General features: G+C 44.4%; 2 protein-coding genes across 3 annotated transcripts in view; one reads left to right on the top strand and one right to left on the bottom strand.

The window, feature by feature from the left end:
- The window catches only part of RAB6A (RAB6A, member RAS oncogene family), a 57321-nt gene extending 53348 nt beyond the window's left edge, over positions 1 to 3973 (bottom strand). For both annotated transcript variants that reach the window (XM_032219336.1, XM_032219335.1), the window contains exon 1: positions 3525 to 3973. In XM_032219336.1, the coding sequence (XP_032075227.1) occupies positions 3525 to 3594 (70 nt within the window). In that variant the 5' untranslated portion in view covers positions 3595 to 3973. The remainder of the gene's footprint in view (positions 1 to 3524) is intronic.
- A 5949-nt stretch (positions 3974 to 9922) lies between these two features.
- Positions 9923 to 26039, top strand: MRPL48 (mitochondrial ribosomal protein L48). Its single transcript, XM_032220337.1, has 8 exons — positions 9923 to 10097; positions 14723 to 14775; positions 15730 to 15773; positions 18636 to 18721; positions 20334 to 20506; positions 21835 to 21937; positions 24453 to 24542; positions 25680 to 26039. Exons 1-8 carry the CDS (start codon positions 10077 to 10079, stop codon positions 25752 to 25754), a joined length of 645 nt encoding a protein of 214 aa, XP_032076228.1. The 5' UTR covers positions 9923 to 10076; the 3' UTR covers positions 25755 to 26039.
- Positions 26040 to 26473: the final 434 nt, after the last annotated feature.

The raw sequence follows: 26473 nt of genomic DNA, 5'->3' as shown, positions 1-26473 counted from the left end.
ATATCTGCTGTATCATATAAGCAATGGCATAAACAATATATCAGACAATAAATCCATTATTCCTAACTGATGGAAAATTATGATTCCTGAGTCAAATGGTAATGACTGGAAGTATTTATGAGTTGCCTTACGTGTGAGATTGGCAGCATATAAACTTAATAAATATATGAAGGTATTTTAAACAGATTTACCTTAGCATTTTTACTGATTCCATTCATATACCACCAGAATCATAAACACACCTTGCATATTAATGTAGCTGTTCATGATATCAAGCTATTAATCTACATTGGTTAGCTAGTATTTTTTTAACTAGAAAGGTTAGGGAGAAATCATTCCATAAACAGATATTTTATGACTAAGTGGTTCTTCCCCCTGCAAAATAATGAAAGCAATAAGGAATTCTGGATGTTGATGGTGATGGAAGAATGGGAAAGTAGAGAAGATACAAGAAATATCCTGTAGTAAACGTTTAGACTATTATTACTACTTGAAGTGTTTTGTTTCTAAGACTCAATGCCTGTCTTTAAAGCAAACTGTCAACTTTTCATCTCACTCTGCATCCTATCGAAGCATCAAAACCGGGTATGACTCAGCAGTATTGTTTTACTTTGTAGCTATGTAAAATATTCTCTAATCATTTTTAGAAGCATGACATTAATAGAAATGTTCATTTTCGAAGAGTGATGGCAATTACATTCGAGCAGACCTGTCACAATGCTTTACCACAAAGACAATTCCAGTCATAGTTGAGAAAATCTATGGTATCTTTTCTTTCTTAATGAATCCTATCACTCTTCCTCTGAAGGAACTGGGCCAAATCAGACAAACAGTAAATTACAGCCCTTACCAAAATAATATTTTAAAAGTCTCACTCCTTAACAAATTTGGTGATTGTAATTCTTTCAAAATATATATATAAAAGCCCTCCTTTCTAGTTTCCAACTCAATCAACACTATCAGGCACAAGTACACCATCACATGCTAATGGTTTGTTCCTTATTCTTTCATCAAATTGAAAATCTCAGCATAGAACTGAGTGTTGAGTATGTATTTATCCTAAAAGAACACTTTTATTTTTGCTACAGTGGGGATTCAAGCTAAATTCTTATAGTGAATTTAAAACTACTAAATTATCCCAGATTAAATTCAGCAAAAGGTTTCAAAGTTTGAGGATTTGTCTCTTCCCTGCAAAAGAATTACAGAAAATCTTAAAATGCAGTTAATTGGGAAAACTATCACTCTATGGCAGTGTTTCCCAAACTTGGCAACTTGAAGATGTCTGGACTTCAACTCCCAGAATTCCCCAGCCAGCGCTGGCTGGGGAATTCTGGGAGTTGAAGTCCGGACATCTTCAAGTTGCCAAGTTTGGGAAACACTGCTCTATGGCCATGATAGTGAACCAGTGGCACTCAGTGGCCCCTCTGTGGACACATGTGCCATCGCCAGCTGCTCTTCTGGTTTCCAGCATGCACATGTGCACTGGCCAGCTTATCTTTGTGCATGCCGGAGAGCCAGAAACACAAAGACCAGCTGGCTGGCACTCATGTGTGTAGCAGAAACCAAAAGACCAAGTGGCTGGCGCAGGCATGCACACTGGCCAGCTGGTCTTCGAGTTTCCGGGGTTCTGGCATGCACACAAGTTTCGGTTTGGGCACTCGGTGCCAAAAAGGTTTGCCATCACTGCTCTATGGAGCTTTGATGCCGTTGTCAGTTGCAAAGTCATGTCCGACCCATCACGACCCCATGGACGACGTTCCTCCAGGTCTTCCTGTCCTCTACCATCCTCTGGAGTCCATTTAAGCTCACACCTACTGCTTCTGTGACTCCATCCAGCCACCTCCTTCTCTGTCGCCCCCTTCTTCTTCTGCCCTCAATCTTTCCCAGCATGAGGCTCTTCTAATGGAGCTAGTCAACAGATTTTTTAAAAAAATCTTATTAGAAAAATGTAGTATTCCCAGATCCAGGAAATAATACAATTCATCCCAAAGTCAGAAATAGCTAGAATTTCTGAAGCCCAGGCTTTCCAAATTAGCAACTGAACTATGACAGGGAAAAGGCAGCCAAAGGAAATGACAGTGTTGCTTTCCGTCTTTTGTGTTAGCTTCCAGTCTGATGCCACGGATGCACCAATAGAGAAAACCAAGACAGGCTCAGACATAACACAATACCGAAATCCCATTGCTTCAGCTTGGTTTACCGAATCAGCCCAGGCAACTAGACGTGCAATTAGCATGCTAAGCTGGATTCACAAAACACTCTTTGCCAACAGCCATGTTTTGGCTTATTATGCAGCGGACAAGCCTCAGAATTGGAAATCAACACATCCATTGAGAAAGGATTAAATTGATCTGGATTAAAATCAGAGGGTGTTTTTCCCCCTCCCCATCCAAAGAATGATGGGCCAGCAGCAGGGAATGCCAGGCCATCCAGCGAGCCCTTGAATACAAATATATATATATATATACATATATACATATATACATATATACATATATACATATATACATATATACATATATACATATATACATATATACATATATACATATATACTACATATATACATATATACATATATACATATATACATATATACATATATACATATATACATATATACATATATACATATATATATATATATATATATATATATATATATATATATATATAAATATAACGAATGTGAATGCATTACAGTCGTTTTCCAGGTGGGGTTTTCTCTCCTGGGTTTTTAGGAGGAGGAAAAAGTGATCCAGTGAAAGCAAAGGAGGTTTATTACAGAGGGGAGAAGAGGATTTTTTTAGGATGGGAGGAGGAGTAAGATCAGATCCGGACCCTTCCTCCCCCCCCAATTAATAGTTCTAATAAATAATAATAATAATAATAATAATAATAATAATAATAATAATAATAATAATACTAGTGGGGCCCGACTAGTAACCAATGCCAAATCCGGCGAAACAACTGGCCGCTGTGATACAATTGTATAATAATAATAATAATAATAATCTTATATCCTCCAACGTTACCTTAACGGTTCCTAGGTCCTTGGTTAGGACTCGAGCTGTTGAGCTACCAACCAGCCCCAAAGGCTGTGAATCTCACCAAAGATTAACCAAATAATATTAATAATATTAATATTAATAATAATGGATTCTTTTGGCCCCACCCGGGCATCTGATTTTCCTTCCTGCCCCTCGTTTGTCAGAGGAAGAAATCAGAGCGCAAGAAAACAACAACCAAGAGGAAGAGGAAGAGAAGATGATGATGATGATGAAGGTGAAGATGATGATGATAATAATAATAATGACGATGTTAATAGAAAGATCGAGGTCTCCTTGCCGGAGCTGGATGAAAGCCAGAACCCAAGCGAGGCGACCCCGGAGCAGCCCCCCACGCACCCCCTTCACCCCACCGCCGCCTTGCCCGCGCGGGGGCTCATGGGAGTTGTAGTCTCCGCGCTGAGGCCATCGCCGTCGTAAGGCCCGACTGGGGCGCTGGGCCGGCCCGCCACTCACCGCTTTGCTCGCCGAGGAAGACCAGCTTGAATTTCCGCAGCGGGTTGCCGAAATCCCCGCCCGCCGACATGATGGGGATGGTGGTAATACACCGCTGCCGGAGGAGGAGGAGGAGCGGGAGGAGGAGAGAAGGAGCCGCCGCCGCCGCCGCCGCCGGGTCTCCCCAGCTGACTCTCGGATGGGGGGGGAAGAAGAGGAGGAGGAAGAGGAGGAGGAGGACGGGCAGCGCCGCCTCAGGCCTTCTTCTCCTCAGGCGCCTGAGGGGAGTTAGGCCTTTTCCCCTCACGGACCCGGCCCGACGCGCGGAGAGAGGGAGGGAGGAGCGGCCGGCGGTCGTGAGACGGCGGGAGTTCCTCCGGGCGAGACTGAGGGAAGCGGGAGCCGAGCCCAGCCTCGGCCACGACACCAGCTCGCCCGCGCCGCTGAGGCAATGCCCGGCTCCGCCCGCCGCCCGCCTCTCCTCAGGCCAGGCCCCACCTCCCAGTCGGACCGCCCCGCCCACCCTCCCTCCCGCCGCCCAATCAGGAAGGGGAAGAAACCTCCTTGCCTCGCGCGGATTGGAGGGACGAGGGAAAGGGGTGGGTCCCGGCCGGCGCGAGCGCCCGTCGGTCACCCGCTTGGCTCCAACCGCCGGGAGAACCAGGAGGGTGACGCCAGCGGGAGTAGTGCGCAGGCGCCAAAAAGAGGTGGGGTGGAGACAGAGAGAGGCAGACAGACAGGGTGGGGGGGAGAGAGAGAGAGAGAGAAGCCTTTAGAAAAGAGAAGAGGGCGTGGTTTTGGGAGGTCTTGACGTCGCGTACCTGCGCGTCACACGGGCGGTAAGCATTGGTCGAAATGGCCCCCGGAGGCGGGTTTTGTGAAAATCGTTATCCGTTCCCATGGTTACTCGCCCCTCCTCTCCCTGCTCGGGTCTCAGGGACATTCTTAACGGGAAAGGCTTCTGCAACGTGGCGCCCCCGACTATTAATTGTTTATAATAAATTTATATTGCGCCCGACTCGCTTTACACTAGGCAGCATTATAGCTTTCATTAATCCTCACCCTGACACGAAGGGAGTTGCAGTCCAAGAGTTATGAACTGCACCTTGGCTGAAGAAAGCAGAAAAATTGGAATATTATGTTATGTTATATTATGTTATAGTATAGTATAATATATTATATTGCTATATTAGCAATAGCAATAGCAGTTAGACTTATATACCGCTGCATAGGACTTTCAGCCCTCTCTAAGCGCTTTACAGAGTCAGCATATTGCCCCCACAGTCTGGGTCCTCATTTCACCCACCTCGGAAGGATGGAAGGATGAGTCAACCCTGAGCCAGTGAGATTTGAACCGCTGAACTGCAGATAACAGTCAGCTAAAGTAGCCTGCAGTACTGCATTTAACCACTGCGCCACCATATATTACAGTACAGGGCGGGGCATAACCTTTTCCTAGGGGGTCACAGCAAGATCGACAGCAGTTTACAACTTCCGCGACACCTCATTTTAAAGCCCATAAAAAACTGAATTGAATGAGCTATTAAATGTTAAATTTGCTTTAAGAATGGCTGGAAAATTTGATTCGGAAGAACAAAGGATCATTGACAGAATAAAATGCATTGCCTTTCGAGAGGCTCGAATTTTGGGGCAATGACGTCTGGCCGGGAAATTCGCCAGATCTCAATCCGGCAGAGAACATTGGGGCCATAATTAAGGATGAAGTGGAAGCTCTGATGATTCAGGAGCAAGGTCAAAATCGATATTCGGTTGAAACTTTGAGAATGAATTTGGAAACTGTGTTGAAAAATCTGGAAAATCGAACGGAACTGTTTGAAGATTTGTTGTGTTCTTATCCACCTCGTTTGAATGCTGTTCGAAGGGCTAATGGTGGTCATACTGACTATTAAATCGTGTCAATAAACTCAGTTTTTGATGGGCTTTCGAATGGTGTATGAATTATTTGTGTTGTTATTACAAGTGTTGCTGTGACCCCCTAGGAAAAGGTTATGCCCCGCCCTGTATATTATATTATATTGCTATATTAAAGTATATTATACTATATTACTATATTATTTATTATATTATTCTATATTATGCTACATTATACCATAAGGTAAAGGTAAATGTTCCCTTCCACATACGGGTTGGTCGTTCCTGACTCTAGGGGGCGATGTTCATGGCTGTTTCAAAGCCGAAGAGCCAGCGCTGTCCGAAGACGTCTCCGTGGTCACGTGGCCGGCATGACAACGTCAAAGGTGCATGGAACGCTGTTCCCTTCCCACCAAAGGTGGTTCCTGTTTTTCTACTTGCATTTTTCACCTGCTTTCGAACTGCTCAGTTGGCAGAAGCTGGGATGAGTCGCGGGAGCTCACTCCATCATGTATAGGGGCCGGGGGGCGGGGGAGGCTTCAGGGAGGCCTGCTAGGCTCAAAACAGGGCACAGGGGGGAGTTGCATGCCTGTGCAGGGGAGCAGGGCACATTGCATTATAGGTGTGGGCATACACATACGCACGCACGCTTTTTCAGCACGCCAGGGCAAAAAGGCTAGACATCACTGGTTTAGGATCTGCTCGAGAAAGGGGGTTGGACTAGAAGGCCTCCAAGGTGCCTTCCAACCCTGTTATTCTATGTTCTGTGTTGGAGGTTGCGATGACCACAAAGCTGGCGCAGTGGTTAAATGCAGCACTGCAGGCTACTTCAGCTGACTGCTAGTTCTGCAGTTCGGCTGTTCAAATCTCACCGGCTCAGGGTTGACTCAGCCTTCCATCCTTCCGAGGTGGGTGAAATGAGGACCCAGACTGTGGGGGCAATATGCTGACTCTGTAAACTGCTTAGAGAGGGCTGAAAGCCCTATGAAGCGGTATATAAGTCGAACTGCTATTGCTATTGCTATAGAGATAGATAGATGGGTGGGTGGGTGAGTGGATGGATGGATGGAGGCAGGAAGGCAGGCAGGCAGACAATAGAGCTAGCTGGTTACAGAAAGGGATAGATGGATATGGATGGATAGATAGATAGATAGATAGATGGATGATAGAGCTGAGGTAGCGCAGTGGTTAGAGTGCAGCACTGCAGGCCACTTCAGCTGACTGTTATCTGCAGTTCGGCTGTTCAAATCTCACCGGCTCAAGGTTGACTCAGCCTTCCATCCTTCCGAGGTGGGTGAAATGAGGACCCAGACTGTGGGGGCGATATGCCGACTCTGTAAACCACTTAGAGAGGGCTGAAAGCCCTATGAAGCGGTATATAAGTCGAACTGCTATTGCTATTTGCTGCGAAATGGATTCGGCGTCCAAGAAACGGGGCCAACCTCGAATAGTCTTCAAAAGAAAGGCATCCAAATCAGTAAGGATTTTTTGTTTTTAAATTCATGGCACCGGGTCGTCGGTGTCTCCTCCCAAACAAACGAGAAAGCGGGGCTCATGAATGCTGGCTTCGCGGGGAGAACGCTTTCGCAATGGCCTTTTCTCGCTGGAACCCACGGATGAACGATCGAGAGATGGATGACGGCTGCCCAACGCCACCTTAGGCTCACAACCCTCCCTGCGGGTTGCTGTACGATTCCCACACCTTTCAATCAAGTTTGCTGCAGAACAAAACTCCCCGGTGGATTGAGCCCATTAGCAGAACTCGTAGGTTGCTAAGCGCCTGCCTCCGAGAACATCAAAACGTCGCTACCTTGCAGGCCACACACATTGTTGTGTGATCTTTTTCTTTCTTTCCCCAAGCTCTGGTAAACGGATGGCACAGTCTTCATTCTATTCATAACACACAGGCAGCTTCCTCCGCGTTCTGTGATTCATCTTAGTGTTTCAAGAGGGGGCCACAGCGGAGACCTGCCAATCAAACCTTACGACACGCAGCGTGACGGTTGAAGTCTCCGGATATTTCAATTCTCGTTCCACCTGGCCATAATATCTTATCTACCGCAACCACACTGGTCTCCTGTTTCCTCCTTGTCACTAAGCATCCTCTGTCCTCCTGGAATTTCCTTTCTCTGCAATTCCTAGCGGCAATGAGAGAAAAGCGTCGTATTTCAAAGAATCGAATGACGTTTTGATTTTGTGGGTTTATCAGACTGTTTTTTTTCTATTTTTCTTTTACTTTCTTTCAAGTTCAAAAGTTTTATTTCTTTTAAAACAAACCTTTCATCATTCCTCAATCAGTAAGACATCGAAGTACAATTTTTTGTATGTCAAAATAATTCTAGTTTACCACCAAATTCTTGTCTAGCCTAATGCATACCCCTCCCTCCCTCCACCTCCATCAGACTGTTTTTTAATCCCACCTTCGTGGCATTATAAATAGCTCAAGGCAGCAAGCATATTTAATTCTCCTTTGTCATCCTATTTTCCACAGAACAACAAACCCTGTGTGTTGGGCTGAAAGAGGGGGACTGGCCCAAAGTCACCCAGTCAGTTTTCATAGCTAAGGTAGGACTAGAACTCACCATCCCCTGGTGATTGGCCCAAAGTCTCCAGAACCTGTTAGAACATGCTGAATTTCACCCCTGATTAGATGTCTGGGGGCTAAAACATACGGTGAACGGTTGCAGGAACTGGACATGGCTAGTCTAGTGAAGAGAAGGACCAGGGGAGACAGGATAGCAGCTTTCCAGGGGAGGGGGTCGAGCTATTTTCCAAAGCCCCCGAAGGCCAGAGAAGGAATAATGGATGGAAACTGACCAAGGAAGGATTCAAACTAGAAAGAAGGATAAATTTTCTGACAATGAAAACAATCAACCCACGGAACAGAAGTTGCCTTCAGAAGTTGTGGGAGCTTCATCCCTGGAAGCTTTCAAGAAGAGACTGGACTGCCATCTGTCAGAAATGGTGTAGGGTCTCCTGCTTGGGCGCTGAGGGTTGGACTAGATGGCCTCCAAGATCTCTTCTGTCTCTTCATCCGTTAAACCAAAAAAATCCACTCTCTTGCAAGAGGCTCTGCATCTCTTGTGAACCTTGGCTCAGGAATACTTGGAATTCAGGTCTACTACAGGTAGTAAAGTTGCCATAGTTGAAAACTGCTAGACTAACCCATGGCTAACCAAACCATAGTTTCCTCAGCTAATGTCATTTTGTGGCTGACTGAATGATAAGCCACTAACACGAGCCAAGGTGGCGCAATGGTTAGGGTACAGTACTGCAGGCCACTTCAGCTGTTATCTGCAGTTCAGCGGTTCTAATCTCACCGGCTCAGGGTTGACTCAGCCTTCCATCCTTCCGAGGTGGGTGAAATGAGGACCCAGACTGTGGGGGCGATATCCTGACTCTGTAAACCGCTTAGAGAGGGCTGAAAGCCCTATGAAGCAGTATATAAGTCTAACTGCTAACATGTAAGCCACCATTCCTGGATTTGCACAACACCGGTGACCACCTACAAGCAATCCAAATGCAGGTGGAGTGCCACATACCTCCCAACGACCTATAAGATCTCACAGGTTGGGCCTCCTCCGGGTACCGTCGACCGGGCAATGCTGGTTGGCGACTACTCGGGCAAGGTCTTTCTTTGTAGCTGCCCCGGCCCTGTGGAATGATCTACCTGCAGAGATCCGGAATCTTCACACTCTCTCAGCTTTCCGGAAAGCCATTAAAATCTGGCTGCTCCGGCAGGCCTGGGGCTGTTGACCCCAAAATACGGTCCGGCCCCATTTAGAACGGAGTGCCTGGTGTGTTGTATTTTAAATCTATCTTCTCTTTCCCTGTATTTTATTTTTTTGATTTATTTCTGTACTGTAAGCCGCCCGGAGTCCTACGGGATTGGGCGGCATATAAATGTTATTAAACTTGCAAACTTTTTGTGGTTTTCATCCCAGGGATAAAAAAATATATGCAGATCTGAGTCTATAAAAACTCATACTTCTTTCTCGTTGTGTCTTATGATTTATGTGGATTGCTTTTATTTAGTATCTTATGATTCTCACTAAGTATTGTATCTTATGATTGAGCCGAGGTGGCGCAGCGGTTAGAACTTCAGTACTGCAGGCTACTTCAGCTGCAGTTCAGCAGTTCAAATCTCACCTGCTCAAGGTTGACTCAGCCTTCCATCCTTCCGGGGGTGGGGGGGTGGGGGGGTGTAAAATGAGAACCAGATTGTTGGGGGAAACATGCTGGCTCAGTATTTTTACAGCCCTGAGAGCGCTGTGTAAAAGCACTATGAAGCGGTATATAAGTCTAAGTGCTATTGCTATTTGTGATTCAAATCCTATCCCTATTTCTAATTCTAATGATCTCTACTAATTCTAAAACTACTTCTAATTCTAAAAGAAGCCGGCAAGTCACCTCTCTCCGTTTTTTCCTCTCTATGCTCCTTTTTCTTAGCCAATCAGAACAGCCACTGCGGAGAGGACGCCTCTGATTGGCGGCGGAGACGGGACAAACTCGCCGCGGAACTTGAAACCCGCGGCACAGGTTCCAAAGGGGAACTATTTTAGTGACGGACCCGGGACCTGCGGGGGAACGCATTAGGGTGACCTCATTCGGATTCGTTATTTCAAAGCCCCCCCCCCCAAAAAAAAACTCCCCGCGTCGCCGTGGTTACCGCCTGGAGGGTCGGGGGCGCCGCTGAAGATCATGAGCGCGGCCTTGGGGAAAGTAAGTATTTTTTTGGGGGGGGGGGGGTTTCCTTTTCCCCATCCTTCTCTGTCTCCTTCAACTGGCTGTACTCGGAATGGGTGGGATTCCAGGTCCCATCATGCCCAGCCAGCCCATCTGCGGGTCCTCAAGGTGGGAAAGCGCGGGTGGGATGGAAAGGGGTGGTGGTGGCGGGGAAGCCGAGGGAGTGCATGGGGAATGGGTGAATTTATTGGTAGATGGGTGTTACTTTTAGTTTACCCAAATTTTGTAAAACGAAAAACTCCCAAATGGAAGGTTTTGAGAAGACGTTGAGGCCCATAGAAGTTGTGAGAAAACAATTTCAATTTCAATTGAATAAAATTTGCATGCCGCCCGCTCCCTTGGGACTCTGGGCGGCTTTTACAGGCAAGATAAAAAAAGGTCATTTAAAAATTAAGATAAAAGATACAATTATTAAAATCCAAGCCACAATGAGCCAAACATGAGACTTAAAAGGGAGGCTTGAATAACAATAGCAATAGCCATAGCAGTTAGACTTATATACCGCTTCATAGGGCTTTCAGCCCTCTCTAAGCGGTTTACAGAGTCAGCATATCGCCCCCAACAACAATCCGGGTCCTCATTTCACCCACCTCGGAAGGATGGAAGGCTGAGTCAACCTTTGAGCCGGTGAGATTTGAACAGCCGAACTGCAGAACTGCAGTCAGCTGAAGTAGCCTGCAGTGCTGCATTTAACCACTGCGCCACCTTGGCTCTGCGTTTAATCTTTGATCAAAGTTTAAAGACATGATGGTCAGTTGTTACCAACATAACCCAAGGATATGCAGGGAAGAGCTGAGACCTTCAGAGAAGCCCCTTTTTATACAGTGAAGAAATATCATCACTAGCTTTATCCGTCTTGTCTCCTTGCTGTTACCAGGATTGGCCATTTGGCCCCCAGGATTGGCCATTTGGCCCCCCTATGAGCCAAGGTGGCGCAGTGGTTAAATGCAGCACTGCAGGCTACTGCTAGATCAGCAGGTCAGCGGTTCAAATCTCACCGGCTCAGGGTTGACTCAGCCTTCCATCCTTCCGAGGTGGGTAAAATGAGGACCCAGATTGTTGGGGGCAATATGCTGACTCTCTGTAAACCGCTTAGAGAGGCCTGAAAGGCCTATGAAGCGGTATATAAGTCTACTGCTATTGCTATTGCTGTTGTGAAGGGCACAGGTGAAAGGTGAGATACCTCCTTAGACCAGTGTTTCTCAACCTTGGCTACTTGAAGATGTCTGGACTTCAACTCCCAGAATTCTGGGAGTTGAAGTCCAGACATCTTCAAGTGGCCAAGGTTGAGAAACACTGCCTTAGACAGAAGGGGGACATATCAAAGGTATCAGTTTTACAGCTCTTTACAGCTCCATTCCGGGATAAGGAGTCCTTCGGGATTGGGCGGCCTAGAAATTCAACAAATGAAATGAAAATGAAATGAAAGTTCTATGCCCATAGATTGCAGGTTGATAAGAAATTGAAATTTGAAATTGAAATTTAATACATCTGTGTGCCGCCCAATCCCGTAGGACTCTGGGCGGCTTACAAAGACAAGATAAAAAGTTAAAATTAAAATAATAAGAGTTCAAATGGCAAGGATTTGACCTTTGCCAGATACATTACAAATACAAAAAAAAGTAAGGTTTAAAAAAAAGTCAGGTTCTACATTTAGGCAAGAAAAACCAAATGCACAGGTACAGTATAGGTGGTACCTTGCTCAATACTAGTAACTGTGAGAGGGATCTTGGAGTCCTAGTGGACAACCATTTAAATAGGAGCCAGCCGTGTGCAGCAGCTGCCAAAAAAGCCAACACAGTTCTAGGCTGCATAAACAGGGATGGAATCAAGATCATGTGAAGGGTTAATGCCACTTTATAAGGCCTTGGGAAGGCCACGCTTGGAGTACGGCATCCAGTTTTGGTCACCCCGATGTAGAATAGATGTGGAGACTCTGGAAAGAGTGCAGAGAAGAGCAAGAAAGAGGATTAGGGGACTGGAGACTAAAACATATGAGGAACGGTTGCAGGAACTGGGTAGGTCTAGTTTAATGAAAAGAAGGACCAGGGGAGACAGGATAGTAGTGTCCCAATATCTCAGGGGTTGCCCCAAAGAAGAGGGAGTCAAGCTAATCTCCAAGGCACCTGAGGGTAGAACAAGAAGCAATGGGTGGAAACTAATCAAGGACAGAAGCCACTTAGAACTGGGGAGAAATTTCCTGACAGTTAGAACAATTAATCAATGGAACAGAAGTTGCCTCCAGAAGTTGTGAATGCCCCAACAATGGAAGTCTTTAAGAAGATGTTGGATAGCCATTTGTCTGAAACGGTATTGGGTTTCCTGCCTAGGCAGGGGGTTGGACTAGAAGACCTCCAAGGTCCTTTCCAACTCTGCTATTGTATTGTATTACAAGGCATAATATAGGTGTGTTACAGAAAACAAATGTTTCTACTAAAACCAACAAGTTTGTTTCCTTATTACTATTCCCCTTCACTCTCATATAGAAACAAGGAGACCATGAACAATAAAAGCCATATTTATTTTAAATGCAATTGTATATAGGCTTTTGCAAAAGGATTCTCAACCATGAAAGATAGAAAGAGAATGTCGGATAGATCTGATTACATGGCTTAAATACATACATTTTGGACTAATAATCCACCCCCAATCCCATTAGGACAGTTTCCTGGAGCTGCCACTGGCTGATTCCAGTAATGTCACGTTGACCTGGCCACAAATTTCTCAATTAATTTTATAGCCTTGTTCTACCCCTAAATGAACCTTTTATTTTAATGTGTTACAAAGGTGCTGCTTGCGCTATGGAAAGTGTAAAAATGGAGTTGCCCAGGTTCTTTTCTTTTGCAAGAATAACCCAATTTATCTCACTTTATAATGGGGATTCCCCCCCCCCCAAGTTAGGGATGTAACTACATTTCTCTGCTTTTGCCCTTTCTACTTTATTTATTTGGGATTTAATGTTTCCCATTTCTTTGATTTTTATCCTGCTTTTCTCATTATTCATAAATGTTTTGCTAGTAGTTTATTTATATGCCGCCCTTTTCCCTGGGGGGACTCAGGGCGGCTCACAATTCGGAAGGAAGGGAGGACAAACAGATTAATACATAAGACAGTACATCATTAAAAGCACAACATTCATACAATTCGGGTGGGTTGCGGTCTTTAACCCCAGGCCTTACGGGACAGCCAGGTTTTAAGGGCTATGTGGAAGGTCTGGAGGGTGGTGAGGGTACGAATCTCCACGGGGAGATCGTTCCATAGGGTCGGAGCTGCCACCGAGAAGGCTCTCCTCTGCATGGTTGCCAGTCGACATTGACCGGCAGATGGAACTCGGAGGAGGCCTAATCTATGGGATCTAATTGGTCGAGTGGAGGTAATTGGCAGTAGGCAGTCTCAATAACATCCCCCCCCCTCCCAAGAATAGCTACAGGTAGTTCTTGACTTACAACAGTTCAACTGCAACTGGTTCATCTTTTTGACGGGTCACAGTGTCCCGGGCTCACACGATCCCCTTTTGTGACCCTCAGTCAATGGGGAAATTAGATTCCTGTTGTGGCCCAGCAGGAGCCGTTAGAGCTGCCACCAGACTCCGACAGCGAGGGGGTCTTATGAGTTGGCCTTGGAGGAGGTGGAGGACCCTGGACAGGGTGTCGACGCCCAGCAGGGCGAGGAGACCAGGTGGCGGCAGAGCATTGGATCAAAGGGAATGTTCCTGAAAGTATTTGGGAGTTGTATCAGGAGGCAAGCAGGCTTAGGTCTACTCAGCGTAAAGGACAAAGGAGATGATTGCGAGCAGCTGTTGCTCATTGGGATCCTCTGTGTGTAAGGAGACCGCTGGTGCCACACCCTGGTTGCAGAAGTCAACGTTCCGTTCCTGTTCTAGTGATGGTTCTTGTTCGTGTTTACTAACTAAGAGAAGCCAACTTGGATAAGTGGTTTTGAGATAAGAGAAGCCGGGTTTGCATTTTGGTGTGAGAAGAATAGAATAGAATAGAGAAGAATAGAATAGAATAGAGAAGAATAGAATGGAAGAATAGAATAGAGAAGAATAGAATAGAAAATAGAATGGAATAGAATAGAATAGAGAAAAATAGAATAGAATAGAATAGAGAAGAATAGAATAGAATGGAATGGAATAGAAGAATAGAATAGGAATTAATTTTGGCATTTTGGTGTGACTTTCTGCCAGAGCTATTAGGACTTTTTGCCAGAGCTAATTATCTGTGTTTATTTTGGGCTCGCAGCCAGCAAGATCCGGGACTGATAGAAAACATTCCTTTGAACGTTCTGTTTGGCTTTCGTTTCTGAACGGACAAGGTGGGGGTCAGAACATATTCACTTAACAACCATGCTGCTAATTTAACAACTGCCATGATTCACTTAACAAACATGGCAAGAAAAGTCATCAAATGGGGCGAAAGTGAGAGAAACGAAGCCGAAAGAAAATGTGGGACATCAGACGTATTATGGTTTTCTTGCCAACAGTGTTTTGGGCTTATATAATCAATTTGAGAAGGTCACTAAGGAGTAGCCTTTTGAGAACAGCCTGGTACATTTTTTATTTTATTTCAGTAACTGATGATTTAACTTTCTTCCTGCAGGTGTTGTCCCTGGGAAAGGAATCTGTTTTAAAGCAAGGATGTGGTATTTTCAGGTGAGATATCCAATGCTCTGCAGATTACAGATAATCCTTAACAACTATTTGCGTAACTATTGTTTGAGGTTACAGTGGCATTGAAATAAGTGACCTATGATCGGTTCTCACACTTACGATCATATTAGCATCCCCATGGTCACTCGATTAAGATTTGGGAGCTTTATAATCAGCACCTATTTATGATAGTCACGATGTTTGCAAGCTTCCCAGAAGGCTTCTAAACAAGGAAACTCAATGTGGAAATTGGATTGGCTTAGCAAACACTGATCCACTTAGCATCTATAATGATTTGCTTAACAACAATGGCGAAAGTCATAAAATTGGGCACCACCTATTAAACAACTGCTTTGCTTAACAACAGACATTCTGGCCCCAATTAATTAGCAATAGCAATAGCAATAATTAGACTTATATACCACTTCATAGGGCTTTCAGCCCTCTCTAAGCGGTTTACAGAGTCAGCATATCGCCCCCAACAACAATCTGGGTCCTCATTTTACCCACCTCGGAAGGATGGAAGGCTGAGTCAACCTTGAGCCTGGTGGGATTTGAACAGCCGAACTGCTGAACTGCAGTCAGCTGAAGTAGCCTGCAGTGCTGCATTTAACCACTGCGCCACCTCGGCTCCTAATTGACATCTATATCTTTTTTTTGTGTCTTGGTGGAAGGTATCACTAAAAGGACAGGAAGAATTCAGATGCTCCACCTTATTGTGAACATTTTAAATGGGGAGCTGTGTGACGGGACACATTTTGATAGGACAAATAAATTGATGCGGGATTGTTATGACTTGTACTTCTTTATATAAATTTGCAAAATTGCCAGTTGGGAGCTTTGCATTCTAATTACTTTTTAACTGGAGAACCCCAAGAGAGCTGTGAAAATTTTTATCCCATGGAAGTACCTGCTATCCAAGCATAATAAGGATTTATTTGTCTCTTTGCTTTTTAGCCTTGCATTCAAATCATCCAGAAGGAATCCAGTCTCTCCTCTAGGTAAGAAGGTTTTGTTTGTTTTTTAAACGATTTATCGTAACTTGGGAAAGAGAACCGTCTTTGGGGCTATGCTGTGGTGTGATGAATTTGCTACCCAGAATTGACTGCTACGAGATGGGCGGCAAATAAATTCAATAAATAAATAACTAAATGAGAGGGTGTTATATTCACCCCATTTTGGCAAAAACAGTTGGCCACAAAACAGGCCTTTTCCCAGTTCTACAGAGGAATTATTGAGTCTGTCACCTGCACCTCTATAACTGTCTGGTTTGGCTCTGCAACCCAACAAGACAGACGGAGACTTCAGAGGAAAATCAGAACTGCAGAGAAAACAATTACTGCTAACCTGCCTTCCATTGAGGACCTGCATACTGCACGAGTCAAAAAGAGGGCCGTGAAAATATCTACAGACCCCTCGCATCCTGAACATAAATTGTTTCAACTCCTACCCTCAAAACGACGCTATAGAGCACTGCACACCAAAACAACTAGACACAAGGACACTGAACGCCATCACTCTGCTAAACAAATAATTCCCTCTCCACTGTCAAACTATTCACTAAGACTGCATTACTATTCCTATTAGTCTTCTCACCTGTCCTATCACCCGTCTCCTCCCACTTATGACTGCACAACTGTGACTTTATTGCTTGCATCCTTATGGTTTATATGGATTGTTTCCTGATTGCTTATTTGTACCCTATGACTATCATTAAGTGTTGTAGCTTATGATTCTTGATGAATGTATCTTGTCTTTTTATATACACCGAGAGCATCTGCACCAAAGACAAATTCCTTGTGTGTCCCATCACACCTGCCCAAGAAAGAATTCTATTCTATTCTATTCTATTCTATTCTATTCTAAAAATGTTGCAGATGTACCAGACCTCCCTGGTTTGTTCTCTTAGGCAAAAGGTTTAAAATTTACACTAAATTATTATTTAAAAGAAAATTGTTATAAGATGATGTATTGTAGGTATCCAACACCGGATAGCTTGTCAGTCTATAAGGATATCTTAAATGAATGTTGAAAATGTAAAAGTAAATAAAGGACTTTTTATCACCTGTGGTGGACATGTGACAAAGCAAAGAGGTATTGGAGTAGGATTCACATCTTAATGCACAAGATTCTTAAAGTAAATATAAAGATCAGAAGACTTGTGTTTTGGGTTTAATGGGAAAAGATTTGGGAGAAAAAAGGATGCCATATATGTCGACGGCAGCAACATTATTTCATACACAGAAACGGGAGGCCAATTGATTCCCACAATGGAGGAATGGCTGCAAAAGTTGATAGAACTAGCAGAGATGGCTAAATTTACTGCTCTGATTAAAGAAAAGAACACAATTATTTTTGTTTCCACATGGAAACCACTTCTGGGTTTTGTACTCGGGGTGGGGGAAAAAAATGAAACATTGATTTGGGGTCTTGTTGATTAGATACGTTTGTTGTTATAGAAACGGCTAATATAGATTTTATAAAAGTAAAAAGTTGAGGTTTTATGCTATTACCTTATTCTATTGCACCAAAACAAATCGGAAGTCAATGCTTTTTTCTTTCCTCTTCCCTTCTGCTCTACACTTTACACTTTTTTTTCCTCCCTTAAGCTATGAAGAAACATGCATGCACATATGTACTTTTTAAAAAAAAATAGTCCCCCTTCAAAATAGAAGCAATGCAGCTGTATTGTATGCATAACGTACCACTTATTTGGATTTTTATAGAATAAAAATAGAACATAATTCTTTATTGGCCAAGTGTGATTGGACACACAAGGAATTTGTCTCCAGTGCATAAGCTCTCAGTGTACATAAAATATACATTCATCAAGAATCATAAGATACAACACTTAGTGATGATCATAGGATACTTGTTCTGACCCCCCCTTCTCCGTCCAGAAATGAAATCCGCAAGCAAACGTAAATAAGGATACTTTTAATCAGTCCAGACTCTCGTTGCCTGCAAGCCCCAAATAAACAAAGAGATAAGCACTCTGGCAGTGATTCTTACAAACCTAGGCAATGCAAACAGGCTTCTCACAGCAAACCACTTCTCCAAGTCGGTTTCTCTGAATCGTGAACGTTGGCTCCTGCAAACAGGGCGTGGCCCAAACAGTCTCTTTTATCATCAGGAGAGAGGATCTTAATCAGCATCAGCTAAGCGCAATCATCTCCTACCATTACGCAGTTGTTCCTTCCGCCGAGTAGCCCTTCGACGGCGTGCATCCTGAAACAACTCACAAGTGTTTTCCTGAACACTCCCTCTGATCCAAGGCTCCGCCGCCACCTGGTGGCCAACCAGTCTCTCCTCGCCCTGCTCGGAGTCGGCACCCTGTCCAGGGTCCTCCACCTCCTCCAGGGCTGACTCATAAGACCCCTCGCTGTGGGAGTCTGCCGGCAGCTCCAACGGCTCCTGCTGGGCCACAACAGATACTAAATAAGCAAAAGGAAACTAAATAAAACAATATAATCATAAAGATAAAGGCAACAAGGTTGTAATCATAAGTAGAAGGAGATAGGTACTAGGAAGGATGAGAAGAATAGTAATACAGTCTTCATAAATTATTTGACAGTGTTGTGGGAATTAGTTGCTAAGCAGAGTCATGGCGTTTGGGGAAAAATTGTCCTTGTGTCTAGTTGTTCGGGTGTGCAGTGTTCTATAGCATCGTTTTGAGGGTAGAAGTTGAAAGAATTTATGTCCAGGATGCGAGGGGTCTCTAGATATTTTCATGGCCCTCTTTTGATTTCTAATTTCCAGTTGACATCACGCAGGCTGGACAGGGACAGCCAAGGGGCTATAAAATACTCTGATCCAGGCCTTCCAAGTTTTCTGAATTATTGTTTTTGTTTCCTCTTTTAAAGGCAGCCTACAGAAGAATTTTCAAAGACACTACAGATCCAAGCCTACCCATGGTATCGGCCGCTATAAACATCTTCTCCCGCCGGAGGTGAGCATTAGAAACCTCTCACTTTGCTGTTCCTGTCAAAGACAGATTTCTAGAGAGACATGACTATCGGCTGAGGATTGGAGTTGGAGTTCATTCAATTTGTAGGCCGCCCTATTCCCCCGAAGGGACTCAGGGCGGCTGAACAAAAGCCAAGGGAGGGGAAATTACAAAAAGTAAAACAAAAACAATCGGACAATACGAACAACTTAAAAGCACAACAGACGCAGCAAATTCGAGTAGGGGGGGGGGGGGAACTCAACTCCAGGCTTGCTGGGACAGCCAGATCTTCACAGCCGTCCGGAAGGCCCGAAGGGTGGAGAGGGTCCGATTCTGGATTAGAAGGCTATTACAGGCAATCCTCGATGTAGGACCACAATTGAGCCCCAGAAATGTTGTTAACCAAGGGGCCTGTTGAGTGAGTTTTGCCCCATTTGCCCCTTTTCTTGCTACCATTGTTAAGGGAACCCTGCCTAAATGGAGTTGAACTAGAAGACCTCCAAGGTCCCTTCCAACTCTGTTACTCTATTCCTGTGAACAAGCAGCAACGGGTGGAAACTAATCAAGGAGAGAAGCAACTTAGAACTGAGGAGAAATTTCCAGACAGTGAGAACAATCAATCAGTGGAACAGAAGTTGCCTCCAGAAGTTGTGAATGCCCCAACAGTGGAAGTCTTTAAGAAGATGTTGGATAGCCATTTGTCTGAAGTGGTGTAGGGTTTCCTGCCTAGGCAGGGGGTTGGACTAGAAGACCTCCAAGGTCCCTTCTAACCCTAGGATTCTATGATTCTTTGGATCCATCCTTTATTAATCACATTTTTAACTGGCCCATGCTTGATATTATCTAACTGCAAAATGCCCAGAAGGACCAGGGGGGACATGACAGCATCTTCCAATATTTGAGGGGCTGCCATAAAGAAAATCTATTCTCTAAGGCACCTGAGGGCAGAACAAGAAGCAATGGGTGGAAACTGATCAAGGAGAGAAGCAACTTAGAACTAAGGAGAAACTTCCTGACAGTGAGAACAATTAACCAGTGGAACAGAAGTTGCCTCCAGAAGTTGTGAATGCCCCAACACTGGAAGTGTTTAAGAAGATGTCGGATAGCCATTTGCCTGGAACGGGATAGGGTTTCCTGCCTAGGCAGGGGGTTGGACTAGAAGACCTCCAAGGCCCCTTCCAACTCTGTTCTTCTATTCCTGTGAACAAGAAGAACAAGAAGCAATGGGTGGAAACTAATCTAGGAGAGAAGCAACTTAGAACTGAGGAGAAATTTCCTGACAGTGAGAACAATTAATCAGTGGAACAGAAGTTGCCTCCAGAAGTTGTGAATTCTCCAACACTGAAAGTCTTTAAGAAGACGTTGGATAGCGATTTGTCTGAAATGGTGTAGGGTTTCCTGCCTAGGCAGAGGGTTGGACTAGAAGCCCTCCGAGGCCCCTTCCAACTCTGCTATTGTATTGTATTGTTGGCGAACCTATGGCACGCTTGCCACAGGTGCCACACGGAGCCATATCTGCCAGCACGCAAGCTGTCATGATGAACAGTTGTGAGATGAGGGCTACCTGTATCAGTTGAATAAACCACCCATGAACCCGGCTGTCGTTTTTTCCCAGGCCCCTCCTAAAAGGAAGAATCACGTGGAGATGAAAGAAATCGACCCTGGGACAGAGCACCAGTATGGGACTTTAAACATCGTGATGACGGGCTACGACGTCTGCCTGGTTGAACACTACGCTCAGTATGTCCATCGGCTCTGCAACAAGCTGCCCGTCAAAGTAGTCGAAAGGTTAGACTCACTTAGCAACCATACGTAGCCAGAGGTCTGAGGATGCACCTCCAGAGGTTGTGGGTGCTCCAACACTGGAAGCTTTTAAGACAACTGTTGGACAGCTGTTTGTCTGAAGGGGTGTAGGATTTCCTGCCTGAGCAGGGGGTTGGACTAGGAGACCTCCGAGGTCCCTTCCAATTTTGTTATTCTATTCTAACGCCTTGCTCAAGCAGGAAATCGAGAACGGAACAGAACAGAGTAGAAAACAGTTGAAGTGGAGTGGAATGGAATATAACAGAATATAGAAAAGAGAATGGAATAGAATAGAGAAGAATAGAATAGAAAATAGAATGGAATAGAATAGAATAGAGAAGAATAGAATAGAGTGGAATAGAAGAATAGAATAGAATAGAATAGGAATTAAATGAATAGAATAGAATAGAGAAGAATAGAATAGAAGAATAGAATAGAGAAGAATAGAAAATAGAATAGAGAAGAATAGAATAGAAAAGAATAGAATGGAATGGAATAGAAGAATAGAATAGGAATTAAATGAATAGAATAGAATAGAGAAGAATAGAATGGAAGAATAGAATAGAGAAGAATAGAATAGAAAATAGAATGGAATAGAATAGAGAAAAATAGAATAGAATAGAGAAGAATAGAATGGAATGGAATAGAATAGAATAAGAATTAAATGAATAGAATAGAGAAGAATAGAATAGAGAAGAATAGAATAGAGAAGAATAGAATAGAAAATAGAATGGAATAGAATAGGAATTAAATGAATAGAATAGAATAGAGAAGAATAGAATGGAATAGAATAGAATAGGAATTAAATGAATAGAATAGAGAAGAATAGAATAGAGAAGAATAGAATGGAATAGAAGAATAGAAGGGAATAGAAGAATAGAATAGAGAAGAATAGAATAGAGAAGAATAGAATGGAATAGAAGAATAGAATGGAATAGAAGAATAGAATAGAGAAGAATAGAATAGAAAATAGAATGGAATAGAATAGAGAAGAATAGAATAGAATGGAATAGAAGAATAGAATAGGAATTAAATGAATAGAATAGAATAGAGAAGAATAGAATGGAAGAATAGAATAGAGAAGAATATGAAGTCATTATTCTATTCTTCCCTATCCTATTAATAGAGAAGAATAGAACAATAGAATAATAACTTGTCCCTTTCAATTGGCATACATTAAAATGACATTTCATTGCATACAGACTCATACTAAGGCTAATGTAATAATATACCAAACCAGACAAATGCTTATCCACTCAAGTGTGTGTGTGTGTGGGAAATAATAATAATTTCCTCTCTGACTCTTTTCCCAGCTATGCCATGCCCACGAAGACGGTGGAGCTGGTGTTGGCGGGGGAACATGGCAGCAAAGTCCGTGTGGACGGCCACCTTACAAGCCACCAGCGTGTCGTTCAGGTAGGTCGCCTCCCTGGTTTTATTCTCCAAAATACAGGCAGTCCTCGACTTACGGCCACAACGGAGCCCCAAATTCCTGTCGCTAAGCGAGGCAGCTGCTAAGTGAGTCTCGTCCCGCTTTAAAACCTTTCTTGCCAGAGTTCTCAAGCGAATCACTGTTGTTTAGTGAGTCTCACAGTTGTTAAGTCGACTTTGCTTGTTAAGAGGGTGGCGAAAGGGGAATCATGTGATTCAGGACACTGCGACCGTCATAAATGTGAGCCAGCTGCCAAGTATCTTAAATTTTTGATCACGTGACTGTGGATATGCTGCAATGGTAAAAAAAATGGTGGAAACTCACTTTTTTCAGCGCTGTCGTAACTTCAGACAGTCACTAAATGAACAAGGATTAGCTGTAAGTAATGATGGCAGGATGGCTGTCAAACTCTATTGTCAAACTCTACAATACAAAATACAATAGCAGAGTTGGAAGGGACCTTGGAGGTCTTCTAGCCCAACCCCCTGCCCAGGCAGGAAATCCTATATCAGTGGTCTCCAACCTTGGCAACTTTAAGACCTGTGAACTTCAATTCCCAGAGTTCCTCAGCCAGACTTGTGGACTTCAATTCCCAGAGTTCCTCAGCCAGACTTGTGGACTTCAATTCCCAGAGTTCCTCAGCCAGACTTTTGGACTTCAATACCCAGAGTTCCTCAGCCAGACTTGCGGACTTCAGTTCCCAGAGTTCCTCAGCCAGACTTGTGGACTTCAATTCCCAGAGTTCTTCAACCAGACTTGTGGACTTCAGTTCCCAGAGTTCCTCAGCCAGACTTGCGGACTTCAGTTCCCAGAGTTCCTCAACCAGACTTGTGGACTTCAATTCCCAGAGTTCCTCAACCAGACTTGTGGACTTCAGTTCCCAGAGTTCCTCAGCCAGACTTGTGGACTTCAATTCCCAGAGTTCCTCAGCCAGACTTGCGGACTTCAGTTCCCAGAGTTCCTCAGCCAGACTTGTGGACTTCAATTCCCAGAGTTCCTCAGCCAGACTTGCGGACTTCAGTTCCCAGAGTTCCTCAGCCAGACTTGTGGACTTCAATTCCCAGAGTTCCTCAACCAGACTTGTGGACTTCAATTCCCAGAGTTCCTCAGCCAGCAAAGCTCTGGGAATTGAACTCCACTCTGGGAATTGAAGTCCACAGGTCTTAAAGGTGCCAAGGTTGGAGACCACTGCCCTACACCGTTTCAAACTCCTGAATGACGGCGGAGTGAGAGCGCGTTGCGTCTTTCTTGAAAGGCTGAGCTTGTGCCCCAAAACCACGAGACCCCCACACACACACCTCGGTTTGGGACCTGCAATCCAGGGCATCTCTACAGGGGATCCTCGCTTAGTGACTGGCCGATCAACCGATTGTTCGAAGTTATAGTACGTAGCCTTTATTGTCATTGTACAAAATAAATCCTGGTTATGGCTGACCCTGCCGAAAAGCTGCTTGTGACCCAATTTCAAAGTTCTAGTGATCTTCGTTTTGATCGGTCTCTCATATAAAATACAAAAATACAGAAGAAAATGGCAGAAAAATAAGGAGGGAAGAGAGAAAAAAATGTAGGGAAACAGGGAAAAAAAGAAAGAAAAATAGCTGCTAAGTAAGTTGTACCCAACTTACTTATTTACTTGCAGGATATTTTTGCTACTGTTGTTAAGTGAATCCCTGTCGTTGTTAAGTGAATCACACGGTCGTTAAGGGAGTCTGCTTCCCCCCCATTGACTTTGCTTAGTGGAAGTGGAGACGAGGACAGATCACAAATGGCAAACGTTGAATCCGGAACGCTGCAACTGTCCTCAATCGCCAAGCACCCAAAATTTTATTTTATTTCATTTCATTTCATTTATTGAATTTAATAATTCGGGCGGCTTACAGAAATGAGAAGTAATGAGAAGGGGTTAAAACAATAAGACACAACATGCACCCAGTCTAAGCGGGGCTGGACCTCAATCAAGAGGTCAACAGCCCCAGGCCTGCCGGGGCCATGACCATGGTGTAACGGCCATAAGTGTGAGGACTCATCCCAAGTCCCTTTTTTTCCCCAGCCCTGTTTTTAACTTTCAATGGTCACTTAACAAACGGTAGTAAACCGAGGACTATTTGTATCGTTTTATTATTTTGATGACAACCTGAACATCTTGCTTTTTGTACGGCGTATATATCATAACAGAAAAAAGAAAAAAAGAAAAAGAAATATTACAACATAAGTAAACAATTTCATTCCCAGTTTTTTTTTTATCCAACCATTGGTAAAACAAGTCCCACACTTTTATAATATTGCTCATCCTCTTGTTCTTCTAATTTCAAATGTAAGCTTACTCATTTCGGCACATTCCATTATTTTCCGGATCGTTTCCTCCTGTGATGGTACTTACCCTTTGAAATGGAAAGTGTGGGAAATCTTCAGGCGGCATAAAAAAATATAGATAAACCAGAGATTCACAGATAATACGTCAAACGTTGGTAATTTGTTTTCTCTTCTCCGTTCCTCCAGATTAATCAGCTGACGGCCACATTTAGTCCCATTTTCTTGGAAATTATTCAGAATAATCTCCCCGAAGGAGTCCATCTATTAGTGAAAGAGGTATGTGGGGGTCTTATTGAAACACTTAGAGAATTAAAATAATGAAAACCATCAATACATTTATCCTAAAAAAGGAGGAAGACGACTGAGGGTGTCCTGTGTGCTCTGGGTTGTTTTCTTTGGAGATGTTTCATGACCCAACTAGGTAACATTATCAGTGCTAGAAGGGAGTGGGGTTTGCAGAAAGGAGGAGAAGAAAAAGGAGGACGGTTCATGACCCAACTAGGGAACATCATCAGTTCTAGAAAGGAGTGGGGTTTGCAGAAAGGAGGAGGAGGAGAAGAAAAAGGATGACGGTTCATCACCCAACTAGGGAACATCATCAGTGCTAGAAGGGAGTGGGGTTTGCAGAAAGGAGGAGGAGGAGGAAGACTGTGTGGCCCTTAGTGTTCTCTGAACTTGATTGTTTTCTTGAAGACATTTCATGACCCAACTAGGGAACATCATCAGTGCTAAAAGGGGGTGGGGTGTGAGAAAGAGGAGGAGGAGGACTGTGGGGTCCCTGGTGCTCTCTGAGCTGGCTGGTTTTCTTGCAAGACGTTTCATTATCTGACTAGGTTACGTGGTCAGTGCTTGAAACCTGGAAGGATATAAAACTGGCTGTGTGTAAACAATCCTCTCAGGGATCAATCAATTGACCATCAACTTCCCAAGGAAGAATTATCCGGACCACAATCTGATAAACCCTGACATAAACCAAGTTAAAATCTTGAATTATAAGATTCTTTTCTTTGTGCAAATGCAGCCTCAGTAGCTGATAAAATATTATATTGCTTTGGTCAGTGCTCCCCAACTCCCCCAGGCCAATATTGACCCGTGGCCTACTGGGAATTGGGCCGCACAAGTGGCTAGCTAGAGTGCAAGTGGGCAGCTTAACTTGCACAAGTGGTGGCTGGTGGGAACTCATGCGCATGTGCGCCAGCCTGCCACTCGTGTCGATTGAGCTGTGGATGTGTGCACTGGCCCATCACCACAAGGCCCAATTCCCCTCTCCCCCTCCAGCAGCTGCGCTGGCAAGCCACAACTGGCGAAGGTCATCTAAACCTTCGCGGGTACAAAGGTTTTGCCACTTTCTTCAGCCACCGTCGTTCTGCATTAACCAAGATCCAAATGTTGGGTTTGTTCCTTTCCTTCCAGCACACGGAGGAAGATTTCAGAATTCGACTGAAGGTCCGCACGGAACTGGATGTGCTTCGGGCCAAACTGCAGTGAGATGGGGCCGGTGTCCGATTGAAGCTTTCCATCGCTTCGAGCCGTTCTTCCAGGCTTCCCCAGCCGGCACGGGTGGACTTCCAACTCCCCAAATCCTCCAGCACTGTAACACGCGTGGACTTCGGCTCCCAGAATTCCCCGTTAACAAAAACGTGAAGGGCCAGGAGAAAAAGCTTGGTTTTCTCACAGCTTTCCTATCCGACGCCTCGATCCGGCCTCTTGCACCTCTCGAAAGATGCTTTTCCAAGTGATTTTTATAATAAATGAATAAAAGCGTGGAAAAAAACCCCAACGCGTAGCATCTCTTGTGTTTCCCCCTGTGCTGCTGTCCAAGCCGTCCTTTTCAGGCAAAACTTGATGATTCAGCGTCTGTGCCCTGAAAGAGATTCTCTCTGCCCAATTCTCGGTACGGTACAGACCCACTGAATGAGTCATCTTCCCTAGTGGCAAATTAGTCGAGAGGATTTCTCTTCCACCCACAAGAGGATGCTTGTGAGGCTCCTTTTCACAACTGTTTTGTGAAACAAGAGTTGCTTTTATAGATGGGTGTTGTGGCTTAGCAGGAGCCGTTGGAGCTGCCACCAGACTCCGACAGCGAGGAGCCCTCTGAGTCGGCTCTGGAGGATGTGGAGGACCCTGGACAGGGTTCCGACTCTGAGCAGGGCGCAGAGAGACTGGTTGGCCACCAAGAGGTGCCTGAGCCTTGGACCAATGGGGAG

This window comes from Thamnophis elegans, chromosome 6 (genome assembly GCF_009769535.1).
Source record: "Thamnophis elegans isolate rThaEle1 chromosome 6, rThaEle1.pri, whole genome shotgun sequence".
NCBI classification, from domain to species: Eukaryota; Metazoa; Chordata; class Lepidosauria; order Squamata; family Colubridae; genus Thamnophis; species Thamnophis elegans.
This window is presented reverse-complemented; position numbering and strand designations above follow the sequence as displayed.

Coding starts and splice junctions, on each gene's coding strand:
- MRPL48 (XM_032220337.1), top strand. CDS start 10,077: ATGAGCGCGGCCTTGGGGAAA. Junction 14,776..15,729: donor CAAGGATGTGGTATTTTCAG/GTGAGATATCCA, acceptor TTTGCTTTTTAG/CCTTGCATTCAAATCATCCA. Junction 18,722..20,333: donor AACATCTTCTCCCGCCGGAG/GTGAGCATTAGA, acceptor GTTTTTTCCCAG/GCCCCTCCTAAAAGGAAGAA.